This window comes from Vigna unguiculata, chromosome 7 (genome assembly GCF_004118075.2).
Source record: "Vigna unguiculata cultivar IT97K-499-35 chromosome 7, ASM411807v1, whole genome shotgun sequence".
NCBI classification, from domain to species: Eukaryota; Viridiplantae; Streptophyta; class Magnoliopsida; order Fabales; family Fabaceae; genus Vigna; species Vigna unguiculata.
In genome coordinates this window covers 21,267,928-21,280,884 of record NC_040285.1, presented here as the reverse complement: position 1 = coordinate 21,280,884, position 12,957 = coordinate 21,267,928, and the positions used below count along the sequence as shown (strand labels likewise).

The 12,957-nt window shown below is 30.0% G+C and overlaps 1 protein-coding gene across 1 annotated transcript; it reads right to left on the bottom strand.

Moving 5' to 3' along the window:
* Window positions 1-11,059: 11,059 nt before the first annotated feature.
* On the bottom strand, window positions 11,060-12,616 carry LOC114191651 (ankyrin-1-like). Its single transcript, XM_028080956.1, has one exon. The coding sequence runs from the start codon at window positions 12,507-12,509 to the stop codon at window positions 11,103-11,105; it is 1,407 nt and encodes a 468-aa protein (XP_027936757.1). The 5' UTR covers window positions 12,510-12,616; the 3' UTR covers window positions 11,060-11,102.
* Between the last annotated feature and the right edge of the window lie 341 nt (window positions 12,617-12,957).

Sequence of the window (12,957 nt, the reverse complement as noted above, 5' to 3'; positions counted from 1 at the left end):
CTTTTACTAAGAAAACCAATACTACTTTTGTTGCTCCTTATGCATGTTCATGACATGTCCTTGTAGGGAGTTCTCTAGAAAAGATCGAGAAAGCTAAGATTTTTAAAAAGTAAACTAATATTTGTAAAATTAACATTTAAATATAAAATGTTTTAGATTTTAATATCTAAAATGCAATACAAATATTAAATATTTTAAATTTAAATGTGAATTTTACAAATGTTAATATATATTTTTAAAATTTTAATAATTATATTTTAATAATATTTAAATAATTATATTCTATTTAACAACTGAATCTAAGAATTATATTTAATTTATAATTAAATATTATAATTTATACTTGAATTTAAAAAATAACTAATAATAATGTCAATTATAAAAATTAAATGGTTCTATTTTAACAAAATTTGAGACTAAATTAAACAAAAATAACGAATATAAGGAATGAATTGAACAAAAATAACGAATATCGAGACTAAATTGAACAAAAAGAAATAATACAACCACAAATTGACATGTGGCATTAGTATTGACACGTGGACAATTTTTTTTTTAAATTAAAAAAATAAAATAAAATTGAAAAAATTGAAAAAAAAAACTAAAAAAAATAAAGGAATTGACACGTGGCATGTACTGTTCAAAAACGTTAATTATTTAAACACCTTTTGTGAAAATGACCAAATTGATCCTAATTTGATGAAAATGAGGACCTAATTGAACACAAAACGAAAATATAGACCAAATTAAATAAAAATAACAAAAATAGGAACCAAATGTATATTTAAGCCTATATATATTAAACATTTGCTAAATTCATATTTGGAAATGAAATATTTTCGGATCAATAATTTTGTAACTTTATTTTCAGAAAAAAAAAATTCATGTAAAGTCATTTAACTTTATATTTTGTTTTATATATATATATATATATATATATAGAGAGAGAGAGAGAGAGAGAGAGAAAGAGAGTGAGAGAGAGAGAGAAAAAGAAATAAAGTATATGAATAAAATAAAATAACATGTTCTTTTTGTAACATATATTTTATATTTATGATATATCTTATATCTCTCATATTTTTACAATTTTTACAAATTTTTAAAACTTAGAATATTCTATATTGTAATTATATGACCTATAATATTTCATATTGTAATATAACTCTTAAAATTTTACAAAGTCTACATCCCAATTAAATCTGTATCAAATTCTCAAGATCAAGATGTGGACGTAAGTGAATGTTTATTTTATATATATATATATATATATATATATATATATATATATATATATATATATAATTACTATAATAACCAATTGATTAACTTTGATATTTATGTTTCATTATTATTGTATTTTTAATGTATATTAAATAACTTATATAATTTTTCTAATATCATTTATATAAGAAAGTAAAATTTAGATTTAGTTTACCATACAAGATGCACACTACCTTATCACAAATGTCAAAATTATTTTCATAAGAACATTTAAAATTTATTTTGGTAAATCTTTTTTTTTTGTAAAAGTTAAACTAATTTTTATGTAATTAATATAGTTTAATTACTTATATAAAATCATTTTTTTATATAAACTAAAAGGTTAAAATACCTTTTTGTCCCCATTTTCGTCAACTTTTTTCAAATAGGTCCCAATTTTCGTGGGGTGCTCAAATAGGTCATAATTTTTGTCAATTTGGTTCAACTAGGTCCTAACTGGGTAACGCCGTTTAAATTGATAACGTTTTACTGTACAGTTGACTATTATTTGCTACGTGTCCAAATACTAATCCTACGTGTCAGTTTTTCTTTATGATCAGGTGATTAATTAGGTGGTTAAACACATTAAGGTTTTAATTAACAATATTTAACGAAAAAAAAGTAAAAGAAAGGAAAATAAAAAAGATATTTGAACGCAGATTAAAAAGTAAAAGGGGTTAAACGTGTCTAGGGGAAAGAAAGAAAAGCAAATTTGGGGATTTAGGTTACCTGTGCTCGAATTTGGGGGAAAGAAAGAAAAGCAATTTTGCTTCGTTTGGGTTGTGCAATTGTTACGGGATCATCATCAATTCATCGCAGATATCGAATCCAGGTTAGATTTTCTATTGCGTTAGAGCTTTCGCTTTCGTTTTTCGGTGATTGGTTGTTTGCGATTTTGGTTTTGCTCGTTTGCGATTGGGTTGGTGTGATTTTCGAAAGCGGTTCTGTTTGTTTTATTATGCGTTTGTGTTGTCATTGTCCTCAGAACTGTAGCTTCCCCACAATCACAAATGGGTCTTAAAGCTTGGGTGCGAGAAGAGGGAACACTACGCTGCACACAGTTATTACAATATGAAGAAGATGATTGGGTTCGAGACATAGCTGCAACAAAGCTTCAACGTTCCAAGCATGACCAAGTTCACACATGAGATGGCTTCTTCGACTTTTTATAAATCCTAACACTTTATTTTTTAAATTTTCATTATTTGCATTTAATTAAAAACTTAATGTGTTTAACCCACTAATTAACCACCTCATTGTAAAGAAACACAGACACGTAGGATTAGTATTTGGACACGTAGCAAAGAATAACCAACTGTACAGTGAAACGTTATCAATTTAAACGGCGTTACCCAATTAGGACCTAATTGAACCAAAGTAACAAAAATTAAGACCTATTTGAGCACCCCGCGAAAATTGGGACTTATTTGAAAAAAGTTGACGAAAATTGGGACCAAAAATGTATTTTAACCAAACTAAAACATATAGTTACTTTTACCAATAAAATAAATAAAATAAAACATGTTATTTTATCAATTTTTATATAAACTAAAACACATAGTTACTTTTACCTAAAAAAGTAAAAAATAAAACATGTTATTTTATCAATTGCTTGATGTAAAGAAATTGTTTAAAACATAAATGGTTAGAATTTTAATTTTACCAACTTGCAGTGGGTGCAAGGCTAATACTATTTTTTAATTAAACATCATCATAATATTATATGATTAAATTTTGTCTCACTGATTTTAAAAAAATAAACATATTTACCATATTTATTAATATTCGAATTAGGTAATTAATAATATTAATTTATATTATTATAAATAAATTTATCATAATTTCTTGTTATTATTCTAAATAAATATCACATAAATTTTATTATTTTTATATATAATAAAATATATTGTTATAAATATTCGATAAATTTTTATTTCAATAAAACTGCCGCACCGGTCAAAAACCAGTAGAAATAAGGGTCTGTTAGTTGTATAATGTTAAAATAAGAAGAGGAATTCGTTTTTGTATTTTTCTGTTTTCTTCTACCTATCTATTTTCTTCCAACAGTAAGTAGTGGTAATAAAATAAGAAAAATGTATATATCTAGAAATTCGTTAAGTAAAAAATAATAATGTTTGACCTACGCAAACCTAGTTATTGCTTTTTCTTGAATAATGTTATAGTATCTACAAATTTTCGTATTAGGTTGATAAACTATTAACAAAAATGTAAATATATTATAACCCCATTTACAATACAATAGCAATACTGGTAAAAATCGACACAACTTCAGAAAAATGTATGTATAGCAATACTGGTAAAAAAAAGCAAGATAATTAATTTACTACGACCTTAACAATAATTTATTTAGAGAACTATCTTACCCAAACTAAGCAAAATATTATATCACATTTTTATAAACTTACTTCACATGTTTAAAAATAAATTAATATTTTATCAAGAATATCCTACAGTTGTTGTCTATAAGTAAGCATTTAATAGATGAGTTCCTTAAATTGTGGATCTTCCTTAATCAGTAACTATTAATAATATCTTAAATTAGTATTTATATCATCATTCAAAATTGATGGCAAAAAGCTTCGATGAAAGTGATTTGTATCCAAAAAGGAAATAGAAAATTATGTAGTGCCTATATTTAGAAAATATCATTGGCTTTCAAATAAACTTTTATAGAAGCAATTTTGATAACTTGCATGGCCTCACATTAATTGAAATTTTTAAGGGAAAGTTCATGAATTACAAAATAAGTTAATATTTTTCAGATTTTTATATTTAAATATTTTGTTGTTGAAAATTTAAATATAAATATAAGTCTTACATCGATTAAAAAAAGATAAAATTGACTATTATATAAAATAAAAATCCTTAAATTTATTGTTTTCAAATTTTGTGTTAAAATCCATGTAATTCCTTTTATACATAAGTCGGAGTCATATCTCATTAATATTATATATCTTCATGATATTTTTTCAAAAAATCTATCATTTTATAAATTATTTTTTCTAGAATTAACATAAATAACAGAGAGATCTAATCCAAATACAAAAATCAACACTACCTTTAACAAAAACTTACAAATTTATAGACAATGATTTATGAATAAATTTATAAATCTTTATCAACTTAAATTTATTACTTTTACTCAATATAAAAGAGTTAAACTCACTTAAATTATCAACAAATACAAGATTCACTATAGTCAAATGAACTCTGTGATTCGGTCAAATTCAATCACAAGGAAAACTAAATAAAGTTGTTGGAAAAAGCAAAACCTAAAGAAAAGTAACATTTATAAGTATTGACTATGTAACAATGAAAAGTTGTTTTACTTGAATAGGTCATATGTTGTTTTAGTATGTCCTTTGAATAGGGACAAAGCAAATTTTAGTTCTTGGCATTTGATCGTTATTTATTCTTTTTTTTTTATTCCCATGACTTGTTTTACAATCTTTGGACTTAAGCATTTCATACTCAACAATGCTATAAAGTTGAATAAAAATATTCTGAAAATATGAATAAATAATTTTAAAAAGTGGTTTTTGGGGATAACTTAATAAGAAGCCCACGTCAAAATGATTAATATGCCCATCTGTCTCTTTCATTAGAGGAGAATAAATGAATTGGTGGCGACATTTATGATCAATAAGAGAACTCTAGAAAATCTGAGTGTCAATTTTTTATTTAAGGTAGAAAACTAATTTGAAAATTATGTGATTTTGTGGAAGTTCTGTGCGCAGTCATGTGTAGAAATTATGAGATACAAGATTAACTTTATACGCAAGTTTTATTTTAGTAGAATCATTATTTTTTTATATTCTGTATTAATTATAGTATTATTTCTCTAACTTTTTGTATTTGAATTTTTTTAATATTTTAATTTTAATGTCTAAAATAACAATTTTATTAATATAGTTTTTGTAAGAATCAATTTTCTGACTATTAAATGAGAAAATTTGAAATGAATAAGAAACGGTATAATAATTTGGTTAAGTTTTGAAAAGTTATAAAGAGAAAAATAAAGAGGTAACTTTATATTTCTTAAAAGTTTTTATTTATCTAAATTTTTATTCTGACATCTAAGTTTTCTGGATTTTTTTTTTCGGATTCTTTTTTTTCTTTCAGAATTCACAAATGGAAACTGAATCAATTTTGGTTAATTTTAACTCATTTATTTTTATCCACAATATTGTTGTTAAAATTATATAAGTGGAGAGTTCAATTTACAACTTCTTCTATCTTCCTTTCTAACCCACTAAGTTAATTTTATAATTTTTAAGTGTCAAGGGGAATTATTTAAATATTTTTAAATTGCACAATTGAAAAAATGTAATGATTTAGAAAAATGAATTTTTGATTTTATTTTATTTTAGTTTGAGTTGTTTATCTTGGTTGAATGTTTGATGATTAAGTTATGTCTTAAAAATTGTTGTTCTTTGTTGCTTGAAGTTGTTTTTAAAAATTTACATATTGAATTTGATATCGGATGTAATAATAACTTATTTTGAAAAAATTAAAATGAATTTTGGTGGTGTTATATATATATATATATATATATATATATATATATATATAGAGAGAGAGAGAGAGAGAGAGAGAGAGAGAGAGAGAGAGAGAGAGAGAGAGAGAGAGAGAGAGAGAGAGAGAGAGAGAGAGAGAGAGAGAGAGAGAGAGAGAGAGAGAGAGAGAGAGAGAGAGAGAGAGAGAGAGAGAGAGAGAGAGAGAGAGAGAAAGAGAGAGAGAGAGAGAGATGTAGAGAGAGGAAAAAAGAATATGTGAATAAAATAAAATAATAAGTTTCTCCTATCACATATCTCTTGTTTTCACAATCCTCGCCGGTCGAGATTAGGTCGAGATGAGGCTGGGATGAGGTTGAGATGAGGCGGGGATGAAGTCGAGATTAGGTCCAGATTCTCTCCAAAGTCTTGGCTAGTTTGAACCATTTCTCCATTTAACAAGGTGATGCTCCCCTCTTTATATTTGACCTTTGTTCGACTTGATTTCAACCTCCTCTAAATTCGTGGAAGAAATGAGTCTTAATAGGTTGACGTGATCTCGATCTTTGTTGTTTCTCATAGTCGTTGCCTAGGAAATGTGAGGTGACTTTCATGATGTAGTAAATAATTAGACCTAGGTCAAATACGTAAGTCATCCAGACTCCGAGTACGCCAAAGAGGTACAATTTAAAATATATATATATATATATATATATATATATATATATATATATATTGTTAAAAATATTTTAATATAATTTTAAAAATAAATAATTAAAATAAAAATTCTATTGTTACTCATGTTTTTATAGACCTTTAATTTATGGGTTAATGTTTTTTATGGCTAACGGCTATATTCTTATTACTATTTACTTATTTGTCTTCCTTTACTACCTATAAATACCACCTAGGTGCATGAGGAAAGACACAACAACAGGGACAACAAACACTAGAGTTTTTCTCCAAAAGTGTTCTTCTTTTCTTATCTATATTATCTTTAAGACAGTGGTGTTCATAAGGTTCGGAGATCCTTCGCTGCACTCGATCGATCTGACGGGTTGTTGTATCTTGAGAGAGAAACGCATATGATTTGAAACACATATGAGTGTGTATTTGTTTAGCCCTGTGCAGTAGGGGAGTTTTCTCTCTAAGGATAGCGCTATGCGTGCCTCAACCTAAGATATTTCTACTCCTTACCTTTTATCTTTTATTTATTATTGTTATTATAATTGTTGATCTTTGATTAATATTAATTGATTTATATTATGTCTTAGTATTATTATTGATTTAATAATTATTATTATTATTATATCATTTTATATTTTTATTATTATTAGTGTTATTTGAGTAATCATTTTCTAACATTCTTAGAGAGAATTTTTTTTTTGTTATTTCTATTTTTGATTACTCATCTGCATTCATTTCTAAAATTAAAAACAATATAGAGTTGAAGATTGAAAACACATTTTGTGAACTAATGTGTTTCTTATGGTTATAATTAAATCAGTTTCAACTAAGCCTAAAAATTGAGGTGTATAATTGTTTCTATTTATATTGGTAACAATAAATGAAATTATGGATAAATGAAATTCCTTCTCATTGAACAATTTTTTGTGATGTCTAAAACTAATGTTTATGTTGTTATATTATTTTATGCTTTAATATTGTCTATTCTTACCATCGATAAAGATGTTATATATCATGTTATATATTGAGAAATTTTGGTTAGATACCATTCAAATTATAAAATTTTGAGGTACAAAATTAATTAAATAGAGAAGTGATGATACATGTCTTTATAAATGAGTGTTTTTATGTGAAATTCATGGTATTATTCATTAAGTAACATTTTCATATAGTGTTAATCTAATGATGCAGCGAAAGAAAGAAACAAAAAAATGTTCTGATATGGTAAATGTTATTCTACAAGTCTAGCTTGTCTTTGCCTATAAAATCATATAGGGTGAAACTTTATATTCAGCTTACCATATTTTGAACACAAAATATTGTGATAAAACTTGTTATGAGTTATGAAAGAAAAAAGAACCACATTAAAAATATTTCAAAGTGTGGAGGTGTCTTGTAAAAGAATATACCTTTTAATGAGAAAAAATCTTTGGTTATTTATTCTGATCAATTTCTTGAGATTATTGAATGATATATATTAATGTAAATTGGATATTGATTCTGGTGGCACAATATCAACTATTGGTTATGGTTATGTTTTAACATTGGATGAAGGTGTCCTATCATGGAAATATGTTTAAAAGTTGTTGTTATGTCATGATCTACTGTGCAAGCATAAATTGTTCTTTTTTCCAATGCATCCTGACAATCAAATTATTATATTTAAAGTTTTTAGTAAAAATGTCAATGAAATTGAAAAATTGACATATGAGAATGAGAGACAAATATATTAGAAACTTAATTACTCATGATATTATCTCTTTTGACTTTGTCAGGTTAGAAAGAAATGTTGCAGATCTGCTTATCAAAAGGTTGATGCATCAACAACAAATATTTGAGTCGTCGAGGGGAATGAGATTATAGCCCATAAATTAGTTGCAACAATGGACACTCATCTCCACATGAATGGCGATCCCATGGAATGGAGTTCAATGGGTAACAACAAAGTTGTTGTTGACTAAAGTACACCAAATAATTTGATTAAATTTTATGTCTCATTTCTATGGCGAGGTGTACTATAAATTGTGGCAATAATAAGGTTGAGGTATGTGCATTAATATGCTTATTTTATAAAATACCTTTTAATAAACCCAATGGTTGAGGTATGTGCATTATTATGCTAGTTTTATAAAATACCTCTTAATAAACCCAATGACAATTATTGTAGGGGTGTGAGTCACAAACCACCCTTTGAGGGTTTACCTAGTGAGTGTGATGGTGGGGCCGCCATTGTGAGACATGGGCAAGTCTCTAAGTGACACTCATGAAACAAGATACATGCACAAGGCTGTAACGTGCACCCACTGATTAGAACCTATAATGAACACTGATATTGTATGTATTATTTACTAAAACCCGGCCATAGGGGATGTAGGTCAAGACAATCAAGTCTCTACATTTTCTCGGGTGAAAGTTTATAAGAACTAGGTGTAAGGGTCAGACCCGGAAGGTTCCTTACACTAAACTACAATATTTTGTTTAAAAAGATAATATATTTTTTATTTTATTTTATTTTTTAAATTATGTGGGGATTGTTAGAAATATTTTAATATAATTTAAAAAATAAATAATTAAAATAAAAATTCTACTGTTACTCATGTTTTTATAGACCTTTAATTTATGGGTTAATGTTTTTTATGGCTAACAACTATATTCTTATTACTATTTACTTCTTTGTCTCCCTTTACTACCTATAAATACCACCTAGGTGCATGAGGAAAGACACAACAACAGGGACAACAAACACTAGAGTTTTTCTCCAAAAGTGTTCTTCTTTTCTTATCTATATTATTTTTAAGGCAGTGGTGTTCATAAGGTTCGGAGATCCTTCGCTGCACTCGATCGATCTGACGAGTTGTTGTATCTTGAAAGAGAAACGCATATGATTTGAAACACATATGAGTGTGTATTTGTTTAGCCCTGTGCAGTAGGAGCATTTTCTCTCTAAAGATAACACTATGCGTGCCTCAACCTAGGATATTTCTACTCCTTACCTTTTATCTTTTATTTATTATTGTTATTATAATTGTTGATCTTTGATTAATATTAATTGATTTATATATATGTCTTAGTATTATTATTGATTTAATAATTATTATTATATCATTTTATATTTTTATTAGTACTAGTGTTATTTGAGTAATATATATATATATATATATATATATATATATATATATATATATATATATATATATATATATATATATATATATATATATATATTTTGTTAAAATACGATTTATAAAACATTACAAAAATATATAAGAGTGAACTAATTATTAAAGATGTAATAATCAATATATTATTAATATATGTATAATAATTTAAGTCTACCCAAAATTATTAATTTTATCAATCATGGATATATAATTATTGACTTTTTATTCATATGACAAAGTAATTTCCTATAAATGTCATTGGATAGTAGTAACTGGTATGATATGATATTGACTTTTACCACCAAATACTTTTGTTCATATGACTTATTATTTATATATAGAATTTAGAAACTCGGTGAAATCCTTAACTTATCACACAATACATGAACAACTTGGTAGTACCTCCCTAGTTACTACATGTTTATTAGTTAGAATGATGTCACTTTTGTCATTATTTACCAACATTACAACATGTTAAATCTACTACATAATGCACATTTAATTTAAAGCAACTAATTTAAAGAAAGAGGAATAACACTTTAGATGTGAGTATGTTGCTTAGGTAACAACTCACATTACTTGAGCGATAAAGTTTTCTCTTAAAGATACAATATATTGTTTGAACTTTATTTGAGTGCTTGAGTGATACATTTATGGAAAACAAAATTGAGTAATCCTCTACCTCACTTAAGGGATTAACCAACATTTGATTACTCAAGTTTCTCATGGAGAGAGAATCAATACTTAATCTATGTGTGCATCAGGTCACTGAGTCCCAAAATCTACACACAAACTCTGTTTTTTCATTATTCGAGTGACCAATCTCATTTCAGTAACGAGAGTTCAAAAGGAAAGAAAATTGTTGTAGTGTATCTTTTGCTAAGATTTGAAGCTTGAGTAGGGAGCTTATTGCTCAGATGAAAGTAAACCCTAATAAAAAGTTGGACCAAATAATATAACTTTCTTAGTTAATGAAGCTTGTAAAACTCTAGTATACTCGCACGCAGTATGAGTAGAAAAAGAATAAAATATTTAAAGTAAAAAAAATATATATAGAAATTAGTGAAGTGTAACGGCAAGCCATTTAAGAACTCGATAACCTTTTACAAGCTTCATACTCGGCTGTGTGGCTAATGTGCCCAATGAAACGAAAATCTTAAGAAGTTGCTCAAACCATAGAAGGCTTATTCGGCAATGTGATATGAAAATGATACGGTGAAATGAAAATGTAATCAACACTTCATTTAACACAAAATCTTCTGGTCTAAATACTCAACCCAAATCTACATTGCTTCTCCAAATACACTTACCAAAATAAACATAAATGAATGATATTAGATTATCAATTTCGTTTATCGTTATTGTTGAATTGGATTTGTACAGTTTTTTTTCTCACATCTCATATATCATTTCATCAAGAAGCAATCACCAAGGACATTCCACACTACACATTATATATACAGAAAACAGAGATTTGGATTCAGTGATACATTAGTGTGTTAGATTTAGAAGGAAGAGAAACCTGATTTTGAAAAGAGTCGAACAAGTTAAGAGGGTGAGCAGCAAGATAGGGAAAGGACTTGAGATGTGATTGAGAAGCACCGTGAGCGATGAAGAAGAGTGCAAGTTGCAAATGCCCTGCCTCTGCAGCACAATGCAAGGGAGTGTAGCCAGCATCATCCACAGTATCAACCTCAGCACCGTGTTCAAGCAGCACCTTCACGCTCTTTATTCGACCCTTGAACGCAGCCCAATGCAGTGGGCTCCACCCGTTCTGGTCCCTCCCGTTCACACTCGCCCCTTCCCCCAAACACCTCTTCACGCCCTGAACATCGTCGACCCTCGCCGCACGCATCAGCGCGTCGCCCAACCCCAGCAAATCCACCAAACGCCGGCGCGCGTGGGACTCTTCACTCTCCGCCGCAACACACAACGCCGTTCTCCCCTCCCTGTCCTTCACGCACTTCACGTTTGAGCATTCTAACAAACACTCCACGGCCTTCACGTGTCCCTTCCACGCCGCGTAATGGAGCGGGGTCCTCCCCTTATAGTCCACGCGATTAGGGTTTCCTCCCATCGAGACGCAGAACTCGATAACCCTCACGTGCCCCTCCCTCGCCGCCACGTGAATCGGAGTCCTCCCCTCCGAGTCCACCGAATCCACCTCCAACTCCTCGTCGCAACGCTCCAACAGAAACTCCATCACGTCGATTCGGTCCGTCGCCGCGGCCTCGTGCAGAACTGACTCCTCGATCTTGCAACCCGAAGCTTCCAGAAGCTTCACCACGTCGAGGCTCCCGGACCTGATTGCCGGTGGCATGAGGGACTCTGTCGTCGCGGTGGCGTCCGCGCCGGCGTCAAGCAAGTAGGCGACGGCGTCTGCGCTGCCGTTTTCGACGGCGGGTTTGAGCAGTCCCGTGAGCTGCGATCTCGTGCACGCGGATATGGCTTTGGTGAAGAGGTTGTGGGATTGGGGTTTATGGGAGATGAGGTATTCGGCGACGTGGGGTCCGACTAGGGAGATGGTTAAGACGGCGTCGCGGAAGACGTGGGGGCCGGGTTTGGAGAAGAGGCGGCGGAGATGGTCGACGGTGGCCTTTCCGGTGGGGAGCATGGTGGCTCGGACGGTGATGGCATCGGGAGGATCGGAAAGAGGGGGTTGGTCGGAGGTGTGGGAGAGGTGAAGGGTGTATGATGCAGAAGAGAGTGGTGGAATTGTGGAAAAGTGTTTGTTGATGGAGAATAGAGATGGGTTTGTGGTGGTTAGAGACACTGCCACTGACATGGTGTGCATGAGATTCGTTAGCTTGAAGGAGGAGCTGCACTTTTGTCCCTTTAAGAACATCACCTCGACTTCCTTTGCTTCTGCTTTCACTAGCCTGTCCATCTTCAATCTGGTTGATTGATGGATTGATTCTGACTTTGAACTTTAAAGGATGCTTGCTTGAACGAAGGTGATTGATTCTTTCGCTGTCTATTTAGTCTATGTTTTTTGGAATTAATTACTAGACACTGATCTGTTAATTAATATATGTGTGGCATGCTTGTTGGTTGGGGTGTGACCGTGACAGGGAAGGAGGGAGACGTTGACCATGACTGCTTGAAACAATGGAGAAGGGTGGAATAGTACTGCGGCGCTTTTGAATGTGTTGAAGCATTTTTAGCCACGACTCGAGACTCAAGAATGCTATTCTTATTCAATTGCATAAGACGCGGACAATAGTTGCCTGATTTGAAGAATTTGCCAGTAAGTTCATCTATTCTGGTTAAAATATTTATTTTTTAATGAAAAATTCAATTTCAATAAAAATTTAGATCGGAAATATTTTTAGGAA

What these genes read in the sequence shown, in the direction of transcription:
- LOC114191651 (XM_028080956.1), bottom strand. Translation starts at nt 12,509, where the DNA reads ATGGACAGGCTAGTGAAAGCAGAAGCAAAGGAAGTCGAGGTGATGTTC.